Genomic DNA, 24261 nt, shown 5'->3' with positions numbered 1-24261 from the left:
AAACAAAGAAATAATGCAGCAGTGAATTACTGTTAAGTCTTCTGCTTCTGCTAGCTTAGGTACCAAGCTTCAACACTCCTCCTTGGTTCCAAAGCTAGTCATTCCAATTCTTGCCCTTAGATCTTCAAACCTGGTTTTACCCAACGGTTTGGTGAAAAGATCTGCTAGTTGATCTTCAGAAGTGCAGTAGCACAGTTCCAGTTCTCTTTCTTGTTGAAACTGCCTGATTGCATGAAACTTGATTTTCATGTGCTTGGTTTTATCATGGAAGATAGAGTTTTTAGAAATGGCTATAGCTGATGTATTGTCACAAAACAATGTTGTGGGATTGTGTTGATTGCAGTCTAAGTCACTTAGCATCTTCCTCAGCCATATCAGTTGTTTTGCTGCTACATAAGCAGCTATATATTCGGCTTCTGCAGTAGAATGTGCCACCACCGATTGTTTCTTTGAATTCCAGCAAAACATACTCTTTCCCACAGCAAAACAGTAGCCTGATGTGCTCATCATTCCTTCATCACTTCCTCCCCAATCACTGTCTGAAAAACCAACAAGATTAATTGAGCTGGACTTCACAAAGTGTATGCCAAAACCTGCAGTCCCTCTTAGATATCTTAATACTCTCTTAGCTGCCACAAAGTGATTTTGACTTGGCTCTTGCATGAACCTGGAAAGATAATTCACAGCAAATTGAATGTCAGGACGTGTGGCTGCTAAATACAGCAAACTCCCAATTAGACTCCTGTAGATTTTCCCATCAGCTTTTGGTGAGCCATCCTCTTTCATTAGCTTCTGCCCCTGTATCATAGGAGTGCTTACTGGCTTGCAATTGTTCATTGCAAAACTATCCAGTATTTTCAAAGAAAAACGTTGTTGACAAAGAAAATAACCTTGATCAGTTTGAGTTACTTCCATTCCTAAAAAATAAGTCAACAAACCAAGTTCATTCATCTCAAACATGTCTTTCATATTGGTTTTGAATTCCTCTACAAGCTGCTCCTTATCCCCTTTGATTAGTAAATCATCAACATAAACTGATACAATTAGTTTATGTCCAGCAGCATGCTTCACATATAAAGTTACCTCATTCATGCTCCTGTTAAATCCCAAGCTTAAGAGATGATTATCCAACCTGCTATACCAAGCTCTAGGAGCTTGTTTCAATCCATACAATGCTTTCTTCAGTAAATAAACCTTGTTTGTTGAATTAGATTTTTCAAAACCAGCAGGCTGCTCAACATAAATCTCTTCATCTAGCACCCCATTCAAAAAAGCAGATTTAACATCCAATTGAAATATATACCAACCGTTTTGTGCTGCTACAGCAAGCAGGAGTTTCATTGTTTCATGTCTGGAAACTGGAGCAAAAGTTTCTGTGAAGTCGATCCCTGCCTCTTGTGAATATCCTTTCACTACAAGTCTGGCCTTATGCTTGTTGATCTTTCCATCTGCATTTACTTTTGTTTTGAAAATCCATTTCACTCCAATCACCTTCTTATGAGCTGGTCTGTCAACTAGCATCCATGTTTGATTCTTGTCTATCATTGCAAGCTCCTCCTTCATTGCTGCTATCCAAACTTGAGAGTTCATAGCTTCTTCAACATTTACTGGTTCTGCCTCAGCTACATTGCACCTGCTATAGATATCTGATAGAGTTCTTGTTCCTCTTACTGGTTGATCATCACTATTTTCTGCAGCATCCAACTCATCTTGTTGCTCAATATTCCCAGCAACATCTGTTTGTTGATCAGTCATGTTTGTAGCATCCAGGTCATCTTGTTGCATCTGGTTTGATCCTGCATTTGATGAATTTTTCCAGTTCCAAGCTGCATTTTCTACAACTTTGACATCTCTAGCAACCACCACTTTGTTAACATTCAAATCATAGATTTTATAAGCTTTAGAATTTGTACTATAGCCTATAAGAATCCCTATATCAGCCTTTTGATCAAGTTTCCTTCTTCTGACTTCAGGTTTCAGAACATAACAGATACTTCCAAATACTTTTAAATGATCAATACTGGGTTTAAAATCATACCAGAGTTCATAAGGAGTTTTATCTGCCAAAACTCTTGAAGCCATTCGGTTTATAAGGTATGCTGCTGTGTTTACTGCTTCTGCCCAGAAATTCAATGGCAACTTCTTCTCATAGAGCAAGCATCTAGCCATCTCCATCAATGTTCGGTTTCTTCTTTCACTTACACCATTCTGCTGTGGTGTGTAGGGAACAGTCAGCTGGTGTTTAATCCCTTCTTTAGTAAGGTATGCTTCAAATTGTCGAGAGGTATACTCTCCTCCATTGTCAGATCTCAAAGTCTTCAATTTGCTTCCTGTTTCTAGTTCAACTGCTGCCTTGAACTTAACAAACTCAGCAAACACATCAGCTTTGGATTTTAGAAAATAAACCCAGCAATACCTGCTAAAATCATCAATAAACAGAAGAAAGTACTTTGAACCATTTAATGATTCATTGTGCATAGGTCCACACACATCTGTGTGTACAAGTTGAAGTTTAGATACTGCCCTGTATGCATTTTCTGGAAAAACAGTTCTAGTTTGTTTTCCCAGCTGACAAGCCTCATATACAGTTTGCTGCTCCTGTATATTTGGCAATCCATAAGCCATCTGCTGATCAGCCATTCTTTTTAAAGTAGCATAATTGAAGTGTCCCAGCCGTTTGTGCCAAAGAACAGATTCCTTGCACTCATAAGTATTAGCACTTAAACACACTTCACTCCAATTTACATTAAAGCTTCGGTTCATCATTTTTGCAGACAGTAAAAGCATTCCATTTCTATCTTTAATGTCACACACTCCATCATTAAAAACTATTGAATATCCAGATTCAATCAATTGACCTACACTAACTAGATTTTGGTTGATCTTAGGTACATAAAGAACATTTTTAAGAATTTTTGTACCTGACAGTGTTTCTACTGCAATTGCTCCTTTTCCTTCAACTTTCACACAGTCTCCATTGCCAATTCTGACTTTAGACAAGTAGCTTCTATCCAAGTCTCTGAATAAGCTTAAGTCTGCTGTCATATGATTAGTGCAGCCGCTATCAATGAGCCATGATGAGTCCTTTGTCTCTGCTGAATTACATATGTCCTGAACTGTGACCATGAATAGAAGTTCTTCTTTGACTTCTGAACAATCGGCTACTTGTGCTTGTTGTTCAGTTTCTGTTCTATTTTTGCAGAATCTTTGAATGTGACCAAATTGCTTGCATTTTCGACATTGAGCATTCTTGAGCCAACACCAGGCTTCAAGATGATTGGTTTTCTGACAGTATTTGCAAGCAGGAAAATTTTCTTTCTTCTCTTTCCCCCTCATGAAACTGTTATTGCTGTTCTGTTGCCAGTTAGCAGATTTCCAGTCTCTTCCTTTTTCTCTTTTTCCTTCTTGATTATTTCTGAAGATGTTCTTAGCCCGACCCTTATCCTTGTAAACTGCAACAAGGGCTCCTTCACTTGATCCTTCTTGTCTATATGCTTGCCTTTGCTCCACAGCTTGCAATGCATTCACCAATTCTTGCAGGCTTATCTCAGAAAAATCTTTAGAATCTTCTAAAGAACAGATTTTGTGTTCAAACTTTTCTGGCAAACTCACCAGGACTTTCTCTACAATTCTAGAGTCTGGAAAATCTTCTCCCAAGAGTCTTACTTGATTCACAAGTTTTGAAATTTGAGAAGAGAAATCTTTGATGCTCTCATTTTCTTTCATCTTCAAACCTTCGAATTGTCTTCTCAGATTCAGAATTTGCATCCTTCTTGACTTCTCATCACCATGGAACTCTGCTTTTAATTTATCCCATGTTTCCTGGGCAGATTTGCATGCCATGATCCTCGTGAAGATGTCTTCACTTACAGCATTATGAAGACAAGAAAGAGCTTTGAATCTCTTTGCCTTTTCTTCATTAAAGAACTTCATCTGTGCAATTGTGGGATTGTTGCCTAAAGGAGTAGGTTGCTTATCACTTTCCACTATCTCCCATAAATCAAGAGCTTTGAGATAGGTTTCCATTTTCACAGCCCACACCCCAAAATTCTGCCCTGCAAACAATGGTGTTTTTGCTGGAAAATTTGCAGAATCCATTGCTTTTAAAAAAACTCACTCAATCTCTCGTGTATCACTCACCAGCCCTCAAAGTAAAACTTTGATTTATCCTCACAGTACTCTCGTGTTTCTCACTCACAAAGAATCCCTTCAAAGATCAAAAAAGAGCTCTGATACCAATTGTTGAAATGTAAAGAACTATAAAAAGCTGCCCTGCATTTACTGATGAAAGAAAAGAACAGTGAACTTAGTTCACGATTAAGAAGAACAAATGCTTAAGTAAAACACAGAGCTTTGATTGTCAAATATAAAGAACAAAGAGCAGAATTGAGTTGTTGGTTACTGCCATCCCAAGTCTTTATTTATAAAGGGAAAGAAACAGAATTTGAATGGAAAACAATAACTAGAAACGTGCCTGCCTTCTTCTCCTTTATTTAAGGAGATGATTACAAGTTAATTCTATCCTAGATAATCTTAACAAAGAAATCAAAAACATATCCTACACTAGATAATAGTCTCGGCTAAAAACAAAGAAATAATGCAGCAGTGAATTACTGTTAAGTCTTCTGCTTCTGCTAGCTTAGGTACCAAGCTTCAACATTTGTTGCATATCAAATTCTTGTTTATTCTTTGTTGCATCTGCACGAGTAGTACTAGAATATTGAGAAAGGGCCACTTTTCTTTCATTCTTAAAAGTGCTGAAGGACAATTCTCCCTAATTTATTGATAAAATCTTCTAGTTTTGGTTAAAATTATAAATTATAATTGAAATGTAAATTTTTTTCGGATGTAATTCTCAACCGCGAAGTGTGAACATAGCCATCATTAAATAAATATGCAGTTACAAGAAAGCAGGCTGCAATTCACTCCAATACATTTGATGAAACACAGAAGAAAATTTTAATTTTAGCATTAGTTTGCAATTCCACTTATTATAATTATTGTGTGTTAAAGGGACAATCTTATTGAGTTTGGAGAACATTCTCTTGGCCACTATCAGTGCAAAAGTTAGCTGCCATTCTGTGTTGAAATAGAATTTCCTGGAATTCTTTTTGCCTGCTCTCTCATCAGCATTGCAGCATTCAAGAAATCATCCATGGCTCTGGCAGAAACTCCTTTGAATACTTCCTTATCAGCTATGGAATTATTGATAATGTTCCTGACCTCGCAAGCTTTCTTCCTCATTTCCTTTCCCTTCTCTGAATCGTTCATCACTAGATCAATTTTCGCTACTATATCTTCACTCTTAACCTCACTAATCCTCCCTCTAGCCACCTCCAAACAGACACCAATCTCCTCTTCCAAGAGCTTGACATTGTAGAATTGTTCAGCAGCCATAGGCCAACCAATTATTGGTACACCATAGCTTAAAGCTTCTAGCACCGAATTCCATCCACAATGACTTAAAAATGCCGATGTAGATTTGTGGGACAAAATTTCCATCTGGGGTGCCCATTGATGCACTAATAACCCTCTTCTTGATGCTTTGTTTCTGTCTTCAAATCCTTCAGGCAGACATTCCTTTCCATTAAACTCTGAGTTTATGTCAAAGCCTGTAGGGGGTCTGACAACCCAAATGAAATTCTTGCCACTAGCCTCCAATGCCAAAGCCAAATGCATCATTTGTGACGCGGATACTGTATTCTGTGAACCGAAGGAGACATAAAGAACTGAGTTAGGAGGTTTCGTGTCAAGCCAGTTTCGGCAAACCTTCGCTGCTGTGACTGCAGCTTCGTTTCCAGCTCGACTTCCGGTTCCTGGAGGTAGAAGAACTGGCCCGATTGGCCAGAAAGGTTTCCCAAACGTTTTCTGAAAAAATGTCAATCCAGCCTCGTCAAGTTCTGCCATCGAGTTAACCAAAGCTCCGTCAATACTCATGCAATCTTGTACCAATTTCCTTAGAGTCTGAGACAAAGACTCTTTACCATCAGCACCTTGAAGGTTCTCTGACATCTGCGTAACGTGAATTCTTGAAGCCTGTGGAAAATCGGCTAACACGAATTCTTTCGACTCGTTGTTTCGGTGAGGTAAGCTCATGCCAATGCTGTAATAACATGCTGAGCTAAATGCGCAAGACGGAAGAAATATGGCATGGAACACACCGAATTCATGGGATATATCAGCACACCATCCAAAGAAAATGTCACTGATAATGCAAAGTGGCAAGCGGCCATGTTGCTTCCGAACAAGATCGTACACAAGCTTGTGAAAAGAAGGTTTGAGGGACCTCGAGGCTTCGACAAGCTTGAGTATTAGGTGATAGGGAAGATCATGAGTGCTTTCGCAATCAGGTGGTAAGCCATGATCAGAACTTCGAAAGGGGATTTCAAGAAGCTGGATGGAAGAGTTCGGAGGAAGAGATGATTTGATTCTCTTGATGTTTAGAGGAGTGCTAACAAAAGTTATAGTGCAACCCCTTTTCTGTTCTATTTCGATGGCTAAAGTTAAGAAAGGGATGATATGACCTTGTGCCATGAATGGAAACATCACAATATTTTCTTTTCTCGGCTCCATTATGACTGGGAGAGAGGGGAGAGTTAGAGATGCCTTCACTGTAGAATCTTTGAGATCTAATTGATGACCTTAAATAGATATATGATGCAATTGAGAATGGATACACAGGTTGGAAATAAATTGTGGTTTAATTTCCCTAATTAATACGAGTCTTTTGCTAGGGTTGGTAGTGCTATAAGGCCTCCTTTACCTTTCTGTACGTGTAGGTGGGATTAAAAGGGGAAGAAAAAGGATAGAGTAGCATTGCCAAGAAGGAAATAGCGGCAATATAACATCTAATGCAAAGTTATAATTTCTTCTCTATTAAATACACAAGTACCACATTCGTTAATACCGAGGTGTCTATTTAATCAAGATTCTTCCCTTTCCTTTGTCATGAGCTGCAACTTCGCTTTACTCAATCGAATAATTGCTTGCCAAGAATATTATCCATTAAAATTCAATTTTTTTTTAATGCTAACCACAATATATGAAAAGAATCACACATCTTTATGTGTTTAGGACGTATCTTAGTTTTGTTAGCTTCAAGAATTTTTATAGAATTGGAGACGATTGAATTGAAATATGCAATAAAAAGGACAGGGCTCGGCCATCAAGAAGATGATATGACGCAAGCTTCAACCTGGCTAAAAAGACAAAGCAATAATTAATTTCCTTCACCCTTGCTTTGCACAATTTTTATTCCTTTATTGGTTTTCATTAACTTTATAATCTACACAATTTTTTTTTTAATGATAGGTGAGTTAGAACTAAGAGGATTAAGAGTACAAAATTTAGAAAAATACATTTCTTTAATTCTGTGTCTTATGATGCCGTCTAACTACTAAAAATGAAATAATTAGCAACTATTATAAATAAAATTAAATTTCTTTGCCCAAATAAATCAGTAATGTTTATGATACCTCTTTTTTTTTTTTTTTTTCCAGCAACACTTTCTGAGATATGTCAAAAAATCATCTCAATCCAATAGTTTAAATTGTTAGATGAAATCTCAGGATATGATTTATATTATTCTCTAACAAGATATACTTCAAATTATTATAGCACAACCCTTCCATCCCTAATTTTAGGTTTGCCCTTCTAAATCTCTCTATATACATAGCTAAAATGATGGAAGGTTTCAACTTATCCTTAACCTTGTGAGTTTTCTATGAACTAGATAATATTAGTAAAATATATCATATAATTAATGTAAAACTTATTTATTATTAATATTTTTTTATTTTTAATATTCATTTATATTTGATTAATAATTTAATTTTAAATAAAAAATAATATTATTTATGTTATAAATATTATTATTTTTATTATAATTCAAAGTAGGGGGTTGCGGGTTGGATTCGTGGTCTAACTCAAAGGGATTGGAGGTTGGGTCAGGTCAGGACCTAAGGGGGTTGGGGGTTGGGTCCGTGTCCGGACTCAAGGTGGTTGGGGTTAGGGTCCATGGTCGGACCTAATAGGGTTGGGGTTTGGGTCCTTCGGTGTTTGGACCCAAGGGGTTTGGGGTTTAGGTCTTTTCATGTCCAGATCCAAAGGGGTTAGGTTCGTCCTTGTCCGGACCTAAGGAGGTTTAGGTTCGTGTCTGGACCTAAGGGGGTTGGTGTTGGGGTCATTTGGTGGCCGGAACCAAGGGGTGTGGGTCCTTCCGCCTTTAGACCTAAAGGGGTTGGGTCCATCTGTGTTCGGACCTAAAGGGGTTGGGTCAGGTGGGGACCCAAAAGGGTTGAGGGATGGGTCCATGTTCGGACCTTAGAGGGTTGGGGGTTTTGCTGGGTGAGGACCCAAGGGGTCGAGGAATGGGTCCTGACCCAAGGGGGTTGGGTCTCTGTCTGGACCCAAAGGGGTTGGAGTTTGGGTTTGTGTCCAGATTTAAGGGGGTCAGGTTGGGTGGGGACCCAAAGTGGTTGAGGGATAGGTTCGTGTTCGGATCCAAGGGGGTTGAGTCGAGTGGGGACCCAAAAGGGTTGAGGGATGGGTCCGGACCCAAGGGGGTTGGGTCTATCCATGTCTTGACCTAAGAGGGGTTAGAGGTTGGGCCCGTGTCCGGACCCAAAGAGGTTGGTGTTTGGGTCCTTCAGAGTTTGGACCCATTGGGGGGGTTAGGGGCTAGGTCCGTGTCTAGACCTAAGGGGGTTTGGCCGAGTGGAGAACTGAGGGGGTTAGGTTCGTGTCCAGACGCAATTGGGTTGGGGTTTGGGTCTATGGCTGGACCCAAGGGGGTTAAGGATGGGGTCGTGTCTGAAGCCTAGAGGATTATGGATTGGGCCATGTCTGGACCTAAGAGGGTTGGAGGTTGGGTTTGTGTCCATACTCAAGCAATTTAGGTCAAGACGCCTAACCTAACAGAAAGGAATCCATGTCTGGACCTAGCGCACATGTCAGCAGGGCCACTGGCTTGGGTGGGCAACAAGGCTTGTGGGTTTTGCCCCCAATGCCAGGGCATGACAATCTAAGTGCCAAGTGTCCGCAGCTTGAGGCACAACCTCTCCCCCCTGTAGCCTTGGAACTCTTTGTGGCTAGGCATGACTACTCCTTTATTAGATGTTTGTGCCTAGGGCTGCAGCACACCATGCCCCCGCCAAATGTGCAATCCACAGTACATTGAGTCTTGATGAATATGACTTTTCCCACATGCTTTATCTTTATGTATAATATAATAATAATAACCACTAGAGAAAAATGATATAGTCGATTTGAAGGATAAAATTATTATTATTATTATTATTATTGAAGGTATTAATATTAAAAATAGTATTATTTGTGTTATAAATATTAATATTTCTATTATAGTTCAAAGCATTAATATAAAAAATATTATTATTTGTGGTACAAAGACTATTATTTTTATTATCATTGAAAGTATTAATATTAAAAATAGTATTATTTGTGGTATAAATATTATTATTTGTGGTACAATATTTTTATTTTTATTGTAGTTCAAAGCAAGGTTGTTAAAATCGCGATTTTAAACACGGCACGGAAAGCTGTCCACAAACTCGGATCGTAAAAACGGATCGTAAAATCGTAAAATCGTAAGGAATTTTAAAATACATAAAAAAAAAAATTCATGCTTCAAATAAAAATTCATATATAGTTCAAGCACCTTAAAAAACATGCTTCAAATAAAAATTCATACATATTTCAAGCCTTCAAATAAAAATTCATACATAGTTAAAGCATCTTAAAATACATGATTCAAATAAAAGTCATACATAATTTAAAATAACTTTTCATTAACTAATAATTAACAAACTTAAAACAAACAATTTGCTGGTGTGTCATGTAAACTAAAACCAGCTTCATTCCCTTCATCTTCCTCATCATTCCTCAAGCATTCATCAATATCATTAGCATCAAGAGGATTATTAGTATCACTACTAGTACCAACACCAATATTATGAACATTAGTGTTACTACTAGTACCAACACCAATATCATCAATTTGAATATCCAAATCATCTTCAATACCATGACTCTCCATTTCAACATCATTAGGAATTTCTTCTTCATCACTTTCATCTTCATCACCATTTTGTCTTCGTGTTGCACTGTCAATAGCACCAAGCAAATCAAAGTTTGGATGTTTTTCTCCCTCGGTTATCCAATCATCATCAGATGAAAGATCATCTTCTATACCAAAATCATCAGCTTGCTTTTTGACTTGGTTATCATTCAATTTCAGATTGCACATTACAAATACCAAGTCATTCATTTTTTTCTGGTGCAAACGATTTCTTCGTTTTGTATGAACCTAAATAAACAATTCAAATTTATAAGATTTTTATCAAATATTTCAATATTTAAAATAATAAAAAAAAACTCACCATTTCAAATGCACTCCAATTACGCTCACATCCAGATGAAGTACAAGTCAAACTTAGAACTCGGATTGCAAACCTTTGTAATTCTGGACATTCATCCCCATAAGAATCCCACCATTGAGCTGGAGTTTTTTTATCTCTTGCTGTCTTGGCAGCGTCAATGCCAAACAACCCTTTTGCATCCTTGAATGATTCAAGTTGTAAGTCAATTTTGCACCTTTCATTTGCATTAGGCACCATCCTTTCTAAGCATTGATATAATCCAATTTTAATGTTGGCATTAACCTTAAAATTGGGATTATAATGATAATGAGGATTCAAATAATAAGCTGCTGCATGTAAAGGTCTATGGAGTTGAAGTTCCCATCTTGCATCAACAATATTCCATATAGGTATATAACTATATATAAAAAAAAAAACACAATTAGAGGATATGCTGCCTTAATACATTCATATTGGAAAACATTCATATTAATATATGACAACATTTGAAATAAAAATTAGCAAGATATATACCTTTTTTTCACAGAACCAAAATTCACTTGTATCTTCTCTTTTGCTTCATCCATTGCTTTATATATAAAACCCATAGCTGGTTTCTCATCTGAATCAACTAATCGAAGCACTTTAATTAGAGGATATGCTGCCTTAATACATATAGTGACATCATGCCAAAACCTGCTGTCCAAAACACAATTTTGAATTCGTTTCCCTTCTTCTATTCTTGCAAACCTACATGAACTCCACTGGTTGGAAGTAAACATAGTCATCAGCTGCATTTTATGATCATTCAAACATCCTAGAGTCAAATATGCAGTAGCAAACCGAGTGGCAGCAGGCCTAATCAAATCCCTTCCTTTCGTAAAGTGCCTTAGCATGGAAATAAGAATGGTTCTTGAATAAATATATGAGGTGATTCTCCTCCCCTTAGCAATAGTTACTTGATGAACCTCTAACTTCTTCTCAAAATCTTCTAATATCAAGTCAATACAATGGGCAGCACATGGTGTCCAAAACAAACTCTTTCTTTTTTCCATTAATAATTGTCCTGCTGCCTTATAATTTGCAGCATTATCGGTGACTACTTGGACAACATTTTCCTCCCCAATCCTCTCCACAATGGCATCTAACATCTCAAATACCTTATCAGCAGTCTTGGACATATTAGAAGTATCCACCGATGACAAAAAAACTGTCCCTTTAGGACTATTAACCAAAAAGTTACAAATACAACGTCTTTTTTTATCTGTCCATCCATCAGACATTATTGAACAACCTGTTTTTTTCCATTCTAGCTTGTACTCCTCAAGCAATTTCATTGTTTGATCCACTTCTTGCTTCAAATACTTCTCTCTAATATCATAGTATGATGGAGGCTTGAAACCTGGCCCATGCTTTGCAACCATTTCAATTGCCTTAATAAACTCAGGGTTTTTTACACAATTAAATGGAATTGCACCTGTGTAGAAAAACCTAGCAATTTGTCGACATGCTTCTTCTCTAATATCCTTTTTTAGCAATTGATTTAGAGTTGTTTGTGTACTTCCACTCCCACTAGCTACTCTCTTTCCTTTGTCCTTGGAGCTAATTTCTTTTATTTCATCATCATCATCATCATTTCCACTATATTGAAGGGCCTTTCTTTTCTTTTCAGTTGCCTCTAGATTTTTAACTAAAACATCCAAAATCATCTGCTTAACATTTTCTGGCACTTGTTGACATGGCTCAACATCCTTACGAGTGCAAGCCAAATGTTGTTTGAAACGAAATATACCTCCACTAATAATTTTTTGACAATACTTGCACAAAACTTTTCTAGAATTTTTATCAACATCTATACCATGCTGCCATCCCACATCAAGCCTATTACCAGAAGCATTTTTTCTAGACGCCATAAGTTTAACAATTCAAAGATCAACTCAATCAACCCTGTAATCAATCCAAACATTTTATGATTATAATTAATTTTGATATTCAACATCCAGCTATAAAAAAAAACTAATAACAATTAAAATCATAATACTGAATTACCATAATTCTGAATTCAAAAACTAATTAAAATCAGTAAACTAGTTAACAATTTCTTAAAATAAACACTGAATTCAAAACACAAAATCATAGAATATAACTCATAACTCATGACTTACGTTTTTCTTCTCCAAATAATTAATTTGTTGTTCACAAACTTTGTAGTGTTTTCCTCTCTGTCAATCTCCCGTAAGTTCTAAGAAATAAACAAACAATTTTCAAAATCAGAACCAGTTTTCTGTCAAACCATTCACAGTCACTGTTATCAAAACAAATGCACATTCATTGTTTAACAGGCTTTAACAAAATAGAAATTCAATTAGCAAACCCTGTTATTCAATTAGCAAATTTAACAAATTCACAGACAAATTCACTGTTATCGAAACACTGTTATCAAAACAAATTCACAGACAAATTTAACAAACTAGAAATTCAATTAGCAAACCCATTCACAAACCCATTCACAAATTAAAGCAGTCGGTGACAGACCCGGTGAGCAACCCATTCACAGACCCATCAATTCATAAATTCGGACACAGGGGACAAATAACAGGGGCAAAATTCGGTCTGCAATTTGACAACTAAATCACGATGCTATTTGCAGAAGGTGCAAAAATATAAACAGAATAACTTACTATGGCTGGTGCCTGGTGGAGACTGGTCACTAGAGAGTGGAGAGTCGCCGCTTGTCTGAAATCTGGATCTCACGGTGGCTGGTGAAAAAGACTGTTGTTGCCCGTTGGTGGTGGACCGATGGTTGATTGCTGGGACTTGGACGGCTGAGAGAAGGAGAACAAGGATTTAGTGACCTGGGTCTTGGGGATTTTTATTTTTTCCGGTTCTGTGTTGTTAACTTGTGTGAAAGACTGAAAAAAGATGAAGAAAGATGAAGAATTGACGATTTGTGGTTTTGTTCTGCCTTCTGTGTGTGAGTCACACGGTGTGACTGTCAATCGGCCAATTCTTGCTTGACACGTGGAGCTGGAGGGAACAGTGGCGCAACATTTTGTGTTTCGGAGCAGAAGCGTAAAATCGTTAGTAAAATCGCGATTTTGAGCGATTTTACCCGATTTTAACGATTTTACCCGATTTTGACCCGATTTTATCACTTTCCGATTTTTGTAAACGATTTAGCACGTTTAGCCTATATTGACTCGTAAAATCGTACGATTTTACGAGTTGAATCGCGATTTTAACAACCTTGGTTCAAAGTATTAATATCAACAATACTATTATTTGGGATATAAATATTATTATTTTTATTATAATTGAAATAATAATATTTAGAACACAAATTATAATATGTTTGATATAAATACTTTCAACTATATAATAAAAATAATAATATTTATAAGAGAAATAATTATATTTAGAAACATAAAACCCAATAGCTTTGGGTTCTAATGTAAGACCCATTAGCCTTGGGCACATGGCAAGCCAACCTTAGTGCCACGTGGGCGCACTGATCTGACCCAATGCACAGGCAGGGTGGCCTATGCCTTGAGTGTCCCTGCGTTGGGGCACGAGCTTGGCTCCTCTGGAGCAAACCAACTCCAGCATCACGTGTCCGCATCCTAAGGCCTGCAAGCCTACCAAAACTTGAGCTAACTATTTTTTTCTCAATTATTTTTTCAATATTAAACGTATCCCAACGAAAAGACAACCCCACCCTCTATTGTTGTCCTTGCAACTCTTTGTGGCAAGACTTGGTTTATTATTACACTACTTCAATTCCCAGTACTTTGTGTCTAAATAACTATTAATAGGGGCATTAAAACCTTTTAGTATACTGTATGATTTATTGTATTAAAACCTTTTAGTGAGTAGTTAATGACATTTTATCATGTATTCTTGTATACATATATGTGAAAAAAAATCAAATTTAAGACCTAAAAAGATATAAGAATATATTTATAATAACTAATAAGATACAATAGTTAATTACTTATGTGTACCATAAAATTTTATAATTTAATACCCAATTGGATGTAAAACTTAGGCTATAGACCAGCACCTATCCAACATTTGAATCGAAGTTTCCAACAAGTTGGTGGATAAATCTGAGCACGAAACCCACCATAAAGAGCCTCTTGGATCATAAAATAAGAGTTGCAATAAATTTTAAATTTTGCTAACACCAAAAGAAAAACAAAGGAGTCGATTTTGAACTTGACCATTAAAGAAGCACCACGCCCTTTCTTTTATGGTTGATTGACATGAATTCATGCATCTTAAATAGGTTTTCTTATTTCTTTTTCAATAATTCTAAGTTTTGATAATATTATTGAGTCGATATAAAAATTCATAGAAAACTATGCTCTCACGTCATGACTATAGAACCAAACCTTGCTCCCTTGAACAACTTGGTGGCTTTGGCTTGCGTACATGCTTAATTCCAAATTCAAGGGTCTGAAGACTACAAATGAAGATTAGGAAATGATGGATTCGAAACCTTCATCGAGAAGACGAGAGGATTTCTAAAAAAAAACAAGAAGAAGAAGACGAGAGGAAATGAGTAAAATTATATTTACTATTATAGTATAATATAAGCTCTTACGTTATTAATTTAATAAATTTGAAAGCAATTCATTCACGAATTGATTCCAAATTAAAGTCATTGTCTTTTTTTTTCCTCCTTTATTCCAATTGCTTTATAATATTCTTGTTAAAGTAACTATATTTAAATTATTCATTTCAAGTAAATATAGCTATTATATCGGGTTTAGGATTTGCAAAAAAAATTTAAATTTGAATTACTAAATCAATTTATCATATTAGTCGACTTTAGTTAGATCGATTCGGAACAAGTACATTAAAAAAATATAATTCTAACAGGAATTTAAATTTTGAAAACTAAAAAATAATCTTAATTTAATTTTTTCCTTAGTAGAATTTGCCAAATTTAGTCAAATTCAATGCACAAAAGTCCAAGCACTAGCCGCTTATCAAGATTGATTGATTGTATGGCTTTAAATCATCCTTGACCAAAGTGGACCTGCCCAATCCCCTCCTACGAAACGAAGAAGACTTGCTCTCCCTCCCTCCTTCCCTCCCGCCCGCCCTCCCTCCCCTCTCTCTCTCTCTCTCTCTCTCTCTCTCTCTCCATCAACAACAATGGCAGAACCAAAAGAAAACATAGTGATGTTTCCATTCATGGCACAGGGCCATATTATCCCATTTCTAGCATTAGCACTTCACATAGAACAAACAAAAGGCTACACCATAACTTTTGTTAACACCCCCCTTAACATCAAGAAACTCAAGTCATCTATCCCACCAAACTCCTCAATCAAGCTTCTTGAAGTCCCTTTCAATAGTTCAGATCATGGTCTACCTCCTAATTCAGAAAACACTGATATCCTTCCTTACCCTCTTATCATTCGCCTTCTTCATGCCTCTACTTCTCTCAAACCTGCCTTTAAAACACTCATTGAAGATATTGTAGAAGAGCAAGGAGGTAAGCCTCCACTTTGTATTATTGCTGACATATTTTTTGGATGGACAGCAACTGTAGCTAAAGAGCTTGGAGTGTTTCATGCAATCTTTAGTGGTGCTGGTGGCTTTGGTTTGGCTTGTTATTACTCCGTCTGGTTATCACTTCCCCATAGGGAAGTGGATTCTGATGAGTTTGAGTTGCACGATTTTAAAGAGGCTTCAAGATTTCATGTGTCTCAACTGCCATTAAGTATTTTAACGGCAGATGGGAGTGATTCTTGGTCTGTTTTTCAAAGAATGAATCTACCAGCATGGGTGGATTCTAATGGGATTTTGTTTAATACAGTAGAGGAGTTTGACCAGCTTGGTTTGATGTATTTCAGGAAGAGATTAGGCAGGCCTGCTTGGGCTATAGGGCCAGTTCTGTTGTCAGTAGATAACAGAGCTCGTGCTGGCAAACAAGCTGGGATTTCAGCAGATTTTTTGAAGGAATGGTTAGATGCAAAACCTGTGAATTCAGTTCTGTATGTTTCATTTGGATCAAACAACACAATATCTACCTCACAGATGAAGCAATTGGCTATGGCTTTGGAGGGTAGTGGCAAGAATTTTATTTGGGTTGTCAGACCACCAATAGGTTTTGACATAAACTCAGAATTCAAAGCCAAAGAATGGTTGCCTGAAGGGTTTGAAGAAAGAATCAAAGACTCGGGAAGAGGGTTGCTTGTGCATAATTGGGCGCCCCAAGTGGAAATTCTGTCACACAAGTCTACATGTGCATTTTTGAGTCATTGTGGGTGGAATTCTGTGCTTGAAGCACTAAACAAAGGGGTGCCAATGCTTGGATGGGCTATGGCAGGTGAGCAGTTTTTCAATGTCAAGTTCTTGGAAGAAGAGTTGGGGGTTTGTGTGGAGATTGTTAGAGGGAAGACTTGTGAGGTTAGGCACGAAGACATGAAGGCAAAGATTGAGTTGGTGATGAATGAGACAGAGAAAGGCAAGGAAATGAGAAGGAAAGCTAGCAAGGTCAAGGGGATGATAAAAAATGCCATGAGAGATGAACATGGCTTCAAAGGTTCCTCTGTCAAAGAATTGGATGGTTTTTTCAAAGCTGCCACTGCAATGAGAGATGGGGCAAACCATGATGCTTAAGTCAAGGAGAAAATTAAGAAGAAAGATTTTGTTTTAGACTTTGAAAATCAAGCTAATAAACAGAATGCATTGCTTTCGGCTTTCTTGCTCTCCTCTTTTTGGCAGTTTTTGTTCTAGTTGCAAGAATAAATATCGTTCTTGCTTTTTTATTTTTAATTATTAATATGGATGCTTTTTATTCCTTTTAATAACCCTCTGAAGCTAATAATCTCTATAAAATAAATCTAAAACTTCATTCATCAATTAAATTATATCCCTCCAAATTATATCATTCTTGCTCTTAGTAGTCACTGTTATTAATCAGGCTTGCCAGGTCACCTCGGAATTTGCCCGACCTGTCTCCTGAGCCGGCTCTAACCAAGTGCTAACGTTGGTGGCAGCGCCCTGTGCCTTCCATAGATGCCCCGTGATACACTTCAATCCTCGCCTTCACTAGTTTCTATGCATGTGGGCATTAAATAGTACTGAACATAGCTGTGCTAAAGGGATTAACCTAACCTAATTGATTGTCATATGGTTATACCTTATTTATAATACATGAGTTAATACATGTAAGAAACTGTATTTGTAACTCGTAAATTTATAATTTGATAATAATCTTGCTTCGTAGAAAGCATCTGGTCTCGGTGGTCGAATCCCACTTCTTGAATTTCGATACAAAAATAAAAGATGTATTGTTGTTGAGCTGTGTGCAACTCTTAGTTAGACAATTTCACCAGATCAGTGTATGATCAAACAACTTGTTCAAAAAGAAACGGACGACGTCTGATCAGTATTCAAATGACTTGCTTTTTTATGCATCACATGGTATGATAAAACTAATAAATTGGACTCAAATTGTGACAGCAACATGAATTCAGAGCTCGTGTGGCGCGGGCTTGAATTAGTCCCTGGTGGTGGGTCTCCCTATGAAAAGAAAGGAAAAAAGTTAAAAAGAAGATGTGATTTTTTCATTTGTGGGACGGAAAAATGGTATTTGGTGTTGAACTTTCCATTAGCACGGAGAGGCTCTGGTCAGTCCGGGAGAGCAGACAACAACACCTTTTGACGTCTTCGCTGGTTTGTCCCTCGGAATTTATTAGTGAAAAGGAAATTGGAAAAGGAAAAGCGACCAACCAAACTCAAAGTTACTTTAGATTTGAATTATTAGCCATAGCTGCGAGACCCGATCTAGAGACTCACTCTAAAAAGAACTTGAATTATTGGGTATTATATCAATTCACGGGTCTTGAATCAGTCGATTTTGTTAATATATATATATTTCTTTGGAGTTGACCCACCAAGTTTAAGTTTGGATCTAACTAGATCAACCGGATTATAAATTAACCAACAAGTCAATTTTTTTTCCAACCCAACTTAAAACCTGCTAGGTCGTGGTTTTATCAAATCAACCAGCTGGGCTAGGCCGGGTTAACCACCAAAGTTTCTTTCTTTCTTTAAACGATATTCATGGCTCCCTAGTGCAACAAGGTCTCGTGGCTCATTGGCTCTGTGGAACATTTTTGGTTTGATATACATGTTTTGTTGCATGTATTATATGGATATTCGGTATTAACGTGTAGTTCAGCTGCCTCATGGTTTAGGTAATGAGGCAGGTATATGCAGAGGCAAGAACAGGGCAAGTGCTAAAACCAGGTCTTTTGTGTTCATTTCAAGGTTGAAGAAGGTCCGCTTTCTCTATGTGTAGATCAGGTACCTCTTCAGTGTGTTCAAAGGTACTGCCCCTTTCCAGTAGATCGAATGTTTCAACACTCAAGGCAACCAGTACGAGATTTCTTCCTGTGGCTGTGATCAAATAGTTGAGAAAGACTAGGCTTAGAATCCAATAAACTCCAGCATATCATAAGAGAGAAACAACAACATAGTGCCAGTAAATGGCATAGCAATTGATGAATATCCGACTGTGTAGAAGCAAGGGGACAAGCTTCTCTTTTTTTGCTAACTCAGACACACTAGATAATGTTAATGCTCCTACTCTTACTACATCCTGAATTACAGGGCACGATGTCTCCATTTTCGCATATAGTACTATTGTATGAATGTTCGTACAAGAATGTGCTAATTAATTAAGACCTTAGCACTAACCCCAGTTCTATCGATCAAAAAGAACAAATCTCAAGCATGAAAGCAGTACGCAGTCACGATGCATCTGAACTTTCAGAGTTGCTCCACCAAAAGCTAACTGAAAAACTGATTGTTAGAGATCGGACATAGTGCCACCAATTTGGCGGGATGTACAGCATTTCACCTTCCTCTAATATGCAGTCCAAGAATTCTAGGTCATGCACCTTTGGAAATTGTCCGTCATCTATGTTGTCTAGGTCGACCTTCAAAAAGGAGAGTCAATTGTGAAGAACATTGTCTATAATGGAGACACACAAACTTGTTCAGAGAGACACAGTGAGAGGGTATCAAAAGACATGAGATGCATGTCTAGAAGAGATTGATCAGTAGGCAGCAAAATGATTTAATACCATGAACAAAATCATGCAAATTTATCGAAATGGTTCATTAGGAGAAAAAAATGCTAGAAAGCAGTTACCTGGCTTGAATTGCAAAGCATAGTCTCAGTGTATGGATAAAGTTCCTCTGACACTGAAGAGGTGTAGAGCCTTACATACTTTTTGCCAACAACCTGAAAATAAAATCACATTTTCATAGCAAACAACAAGCTCACTTATTTATGTTGACTTATAAATTAAACTGACAACGTGTATGCCCACAGGCATACACGCACAGAAACTGTGCAAGTGGAAGAAACATAATCAAGTGGAAATGGTACCGTTGAAATCATAATTGTTGTATTTCAAATTAGTTCTTGTTTAACCTAGAAGAGACTGCTTTCAACAAGAACATGCCATTCACATGCACACAAACCCTCACACAGAAGAACCATAACCACGGAAACAATGCCTAGCAGCTAGTAGGAAAAAGAATTGAAATTCCAAGTGCAAAAGAACAAAAGACTAGATACACAATCTAGCTACTGGTCAGTGAAGAAAGATACATGAAACAAATGCAGCATCTCATTATAAGCATTCCACACAGAAACATAATTTAATACCTGAGCAAGTATATTATGGTGCGGATCATGGTGCAGTGGGGTCACTGTTCCAGCTGGACCAAACCAAGCATTAAGAGATCTAAGCTCCCCACCACCAGCACAGCAGTAGTCAGGAATGCAAATGTCTTTCCGTAACTCATTAATCTGCCGAATAAATGTAAAATATTAGCTGCTAGCACATGTCAATGTGTTGAAGACCATGGTTAGATGCTCATTTATGTGAGCACAACCCACCTGATCAAATAATTGATGCTGTGCAAGATATGTAGGGACTGCAGAAGAAGAGTCATTGGACTGAATCTTCACAAGAAACTCAGAAAATGTTATAAGCTCTTGCTTCCACTCTTGGCATAGATAGTTTTTCCCAACCTGCAAAGGACTTGACATTTTGATTACCTTTCGTTGTAGAATAACAACCATACATCCCATTCCACAGCGACACATATGAACACTTGTTTTAGCTCATCACGACTTAAATTTTGTGATGATTACGGATGCTCAAAATGTTCTTTCAACCTATTGTATGTTAATAGGTTCCATTATTGGCTTTAAGGACCTTAATTAAGAAACCTAGCTCTTAGGATGGGAAAACTCAAAAAACCAAGAGATTACTCTTTTTTCCCAGTGAAGGCTATATATCCAAGTTGTCACTTCAAAAGGTTAATGAAAATATAATCTTTAATTTCACAGTTCAAAACTTCAAGTTTGAAATTGGGGCTTAGTTGATCAGAGTTGAGTTTTATTCTTACGTGCCCTGGTATTTTTATCACCAAGCTTCAAATATCACATGCTACACTAACAGTATATTCAGAGGTTGCTACTTAAGAAATAATCAATCGCAATAAATAAATAACACATTACCAAGGGCAGGAAAAACAACTTATTTGGAAAAAAGATTACAGTAGAAAAGAGCTATCTTATGGATATTAGACATCTACTGAACTTCAATGAATGAAATATTAGAGAAGCACAAATCATCAAATTTCACAAAAACAAGAATAATCACCTCAACTGGAACTGTGCGGTCACCAGCAACCCTTTTCAAGTAATCCATATCATTCCACTTTGTCCTGGCAGGCCAATGAGCCATACAATCACTAATTATAACTGGAGACCCAGATAGAAAATGTTCACGCAAAAATCCCTCTAAAGATAGACCAGATTTCTTCACCACAATCTTACTAGACAAGGACTTCTCTGGTAAAACACGAAGCACCTACAAATCCAAAGATAGCACATTGAACATTAAGGTCACAGTCTCTCTTATTAGCACCATAACATACGCAAATTATCATCCAACTCAGAAAGAATACTGCTACGAAACATGAAAGCAATCGAAAACACCAATATCGAAAATGGACCGATCCTTTTACTGCTATTTGCTCATATAAAAAACACCAATACCTAGCTCACAATTTACTATTTAAACAAACTAAAGATCCCCCATCAGAAAACCAAAGTATTCAAGCCAACCTGAATAATAATTCATAAATGCAACATGCTCATGCATTATAAAATAAAGCAAAAGTTGTAGTACTGTAAATCAAGAACAATCATAAATTAGCTCATCATTAAATTAATTACTCTAGCAAACTATCCAATCCCAATCCCCTTAAACTAAATTATCTTAAATTAAAAAAAAAAAACTCCAAACATAATTATAAAATCCACAATAAGCTACATAATAATAATAATAATAATAATAATAATAATAATAATCTCAAATTTCCTAAAAAAACAAACCCTGAAAAAGCAAATTAACACTACATTTCTATAAATAGAAAAGAATTAGAGACAAACCTCACCTCCTCTTTATCAAACTCATCCCCTTCTTCAACAAATTTACACTTTGGTCCTTTCTCAAAACCCTCACTTTCCTTTTCTCTCGATTTCGCTGTCACAATTTCAATAGCCGATTCCAAATCCTTCTTCAACAGCACACCTCCCATGATCAATCCCAGATCCAAAACCCTAAGCGACTCTTTGAATTCACCATTTCGATAATGAAACTTTGCAACGTGTAAGCAAGCCATTGAGTAGGCATCACGCCACGCTGGAAGCACGGAGTGCCAGGGACCGGAGTGGAGTTGCTCCCACGCCATCTCTCTCGCTGCCTCCGCCGCTCTGAAGTCGCCGGAGGCGGCGAGTGTTGACATTCTGACGTAGGCATAGCCGCCGTGGGATGAGATTGTTTGGAGGAGGTTTGAGGATTCGGCGTCGAGCGTAGGAGTTGAGAGATAGTTTCCGGCGGCGGCGGCGGTGGTTGCGGTGGACATGGTGGTATCCGGTGAGCAGTTATGGAGTTATCGTTAGGAGGAGTTAGGCGTGTGTTTGGTTTGGAGGATAAGAGGGGCTTAAAAAGGTTGAGCTGTACGTACGACTGAGATATTTTATAATGATTGGAGATTGGAGATATTATTGAAAAGTGAAAAAAGTCGGAGATATTTGATATGATATTTTGTCATAATATCTTTTGAGCACAAGGAAAAAAAATATTTAAATTATTAAGTTTAAAATTAATTTTCAAATTATTAGGCAAGATTAGATTAATTGTATTTTATTTATAAAAAATAGCTATTTTTTATAATATTAATGTGATTGAGTCAATATCTTATTTAAATTAACTAAATATCTAGTTTAGATTGGTTTTAAATTTTTTAATTTTTCATGTCAATTCTTAGGTATATTTAACAATCATGTATCATTTTTATGATTTGATTAAACAAGACCCAACTGAGTTGTTAGATCATTCTTTGAATTACTGAATCAAATCGGATGGAATATTTTTTTATAAAAAGAACAATTCTTTATATATATATATATATATATATATATATATATATGTTGATAGAGAGATCTAATTTAGTCAATATATTATTCAAATTAGCTAAAAATCTTGCTTAGATTTAATTTTTGAATTTCTAATTTTTTCACGTTAATTTATCTAGTTAGTTATCTTTAACAATAAAGTATAATAATATTGTGATTTTAATAAGACTCTTGTGGGTTATTAGATTAAAATTTAAATTACTCAGTTGAATCAAATTAATATTTTTTATGGAAAGAAAAACTCTTTATATATATATATATATTATCTAATAAAGTTAATAATTTATTGAAATCAACTAAAAATCTTGCTCAGGTCTGTCTTTAAATTTCTAAATTTTCGAATCAATTTTTTGATTTTTTAATTTTAATTAACCATAAGTATTATCATTTTTATGATTGGATGGCGTGGTAAGATTTAGGCAAGCAAGATTGGGATTCGACGTGTTAAGCTTAAAGGGAGCGGAGTGGGCCCATGGTCGGAATCAACCACTTCATTGTCCAAACATCAATCATAGAGTCGGTGGTGGACGTGGAGCCATAATATAATTTTGCCTCTCTACATTCAAATATACTGTCAAGTGAAAAAGAAAGATGGTGAGATATCATAGTGATAACCAATGCTTGTATATATCTTGTTTGTGATGGGGAGCAACTTAAACTCCTTTCGGATCTTCGTGAAGGGATGTAAGACAACAAATACAAGTTTTTTTTTTTTTTTTTTTTCTTATTATAAATTTATTAAATATAATTATTAAACTCAATTAGAAAATAAACCTTAAAAAGATTACGAGTTAGATGAATTATTATATCAATCTAAATTATTTTTTAAAAAAATTAATATTGCTGGTTTGGATTAGATTCGATGTGATTAACCATATCACTAAAAACTTATTCATAACAAGTAAGTTTTGTTAAATCATTCATATTTTTTGTTTTAATTTAAAACTTGATTCTAATTAAATTTTAAATAATAATTTTTTCATATCAACTCATCATATTGAAACTTATTTAATAACTATAAATGTGTTTGAAAATATAATATAAATTGAGGTAAAATTAAGTACAACCTAACTATGGATAAACCTCATCCACAATATTTAAGAGTGTGTTTCAAAAACTAATTATTTGTTGTGATTTTTTTTCTTATAAAAAATTAATGACACAAAATATTATTTAAGAATATATTTCTTAATTGAATCGTAAATAACTCGTACATGACAATTAGAATTTGCAATTCTTACTTATAATAAATATATTCAAGTGTCTCATATATTTATGACTAATGAAGCGTATTTACTAAATTTTTTTTGTTCGTGCCATTTTATCAAGAAAAAATTTACATTTCTAGGTTCCCCAAAA

General features: G+C 36.2%; 4 protein-coding genes across 8 annotated transcripts; 1 reads left to right on the top strand and 3 right to left on the bottom strand.

Annotated features, from left to right (window-relative positions):
* Positions 1 to 4867: 4867 nt before the first annotated feature.
* On the bottom strand, positions 4868 to 6573 carry LOC118061480 (UDP-glycosyltransferase 92A1). The gene has a single exon (XM_035074921.1). The coding sequence runs from the start codon at positions 6571 to 6573 to the stop codon at positions 5068 to 5070; it is 1506 nt and encodes a 501-aa protein (XP_034930812.1). The 3' UTR covers positions 4868 to 5067.
* A 1749-nt stretch (positions 6574 to 8322) lies between these two features.
* On the bottom strand, positions 8323 to 12289 carry LOC118061492 (uncharacterized). The gene is made up of 4 exons (XM_073405286.1): positions 10981 to 12289; positions 10398 to 10639; positions 9868 to 10225; positions 8323 to 8402 (listed from the first exon to the last, which is right to left on the bottom strand). The coding sequence occupies exons 1-4, from the start codon at positions 12287 to 12289 to the stop codon at positions 8323 to 8325; spliced, it is 1989 nt and encodes a 662-aa protein (XP_073261387.1).
* A 3193-nt stretch (positions 12290 to 15482) lies between these two features.
* LOC118061481 (UDP-glycosyltransferase 92A1) lies at positions 15483 to 17089 on the top strand. Its single transcript, XM_035074922.2, has one exon. It carries the CDS (start codon positions 15537 to 15539, stop codon positions 17007 to 17009), a length of 1473 nt encoding a protein of 490 aa, XP_034930813.1. The 5' UTR covers positions 15483 to 15536; the 3' UTR covers positions 17010 to 17089.
* Positions 17090 to 18334: 1245 nt separating this feature from the next.
* LOC118061482 (lysine-specific demethylase JMJ30) lies at positions 18335 to 22444 on the bottom strand. 5 transcript variants are annotated; one of them, XR_012169369.1, is made up of 8 exons: positions 21879 to 22444; positions 21080 to 21289; positions 20308 to 20442; positions 20074 to 20217; positions 19552 to 19644; positions 19258 to 19336; positions 19095 to 19191; positions 18335 to 18794 (listed from the first exon to the last, which is right to left on the bottom strand). XR_012169369.1 is itself a non-coding variant. In XM_073407946.1 (7 exons), exons 1-7 carry the CDS (start codon positions 22347 to 22349, stop codon positions 19148 to 19150), a joined length of 1176 nt encoding a protein of 391 aa, XP_073264047.1. In that variant the 5' UTR covers positions 22350 to 22444; the 3' UTR covers positions 18825 to 19147. The 5 variants fall into 5 exon arrangements, 3 of the variants coding, with proteins under 3 accessions (XP_073264050.1, XP_073264047.1, XP_034930814.1); XR_012169368.1 differs by having other exon boundaries at positions 18337 to 18794; positions 19095 to 19336; positions 21879 to 22443; XM_073407946.1 differs by lacking the exon at positions 18335 to 18794 and having other exon boundaries at positions 18825 to 19191.
* Between the last annotated feature and the right edge of the window lie 1817 nt (positions 22445 to 24261).

The sequence above is a fragment of the Populus alba genome, chromosome 1, assembly GCF_005239225.2.
Source record: "Populus alba chromosome 1, ASM523922v2, whole genome shotgun sequence".
Classification (NCBI taxonomy): domain Eukaryota; kingdom Viridiplantae; phylum Streptophyta; class Magnoliopsida; order Malpighiales; family Salicaceae; genus Populus; species Populus alba.
The sequence above is the reverse complement of the archived record's forward strand: the minus strand, read 5'-3'. Positions and strand labels throughout refer to the sequence as shown.

Excerpts from the sequence above, each read along its gene's own strand:
- LOC118061480 (XM_035074921.1), bottom strand. The coding sequence starts at position 6,573 with ATGGAGCCGAGAAAAGAAAATATTGTGATGTTTCCATTCATGGCACAA.
- LOC118061492 (XM_073405286.1), bottom strand. The coding sequence starts at position 12,289 with ATGGCGTCTAGAAAAAATGCTTCTGGTAATAGGCTTGATGTGGGATGG. Across the intron at positions 10,640-10,980 it reads AGATGAGAAACCAGCTATGG|AAAGGATGGTGCCTAATGCA; the intron begins GTTTTATATATA and ends ATCAATGCTTAG. Across the intron at positions 10,226-10,397 it reads ATTGGAGTGCATTTGAAATG|CAAGCTGATGATTTTGGTAT; the intron begins GTGAGTTTTTTT and ends CAAGTCAAAAAG.
- LOC118061481 (XM_035074922.2), top strand. The coding sequence starts at position 15,537 with ATGGCAGAACCAAAAGAAAACATAGTGATGTTTCCATTCATGGCACAG.
- LOC118061482 (XM_035074923.2), bottom strand. The coding sequence starts at position 22,349 with ATGTCCACCGCAACCACCGCCGCCGCCGCCGGAAACTATCTCTCAACT. Across the intron at positions 19,645-20,073 it reads ACCATAATATACTTGCTCAG|GTTGTTGGCAAAAAGTATGT; the intron begins GTATTAAATTAT and ends TTTTATTTTCAG. Across the intron at positions 19,337-19,551 it reads TGCTTTGCAATTCAAGCCAG|GTCGACCTAGACAACATAGA; the intron begins GTAACTGCTTTC and ends TCCTTTTTGAAG.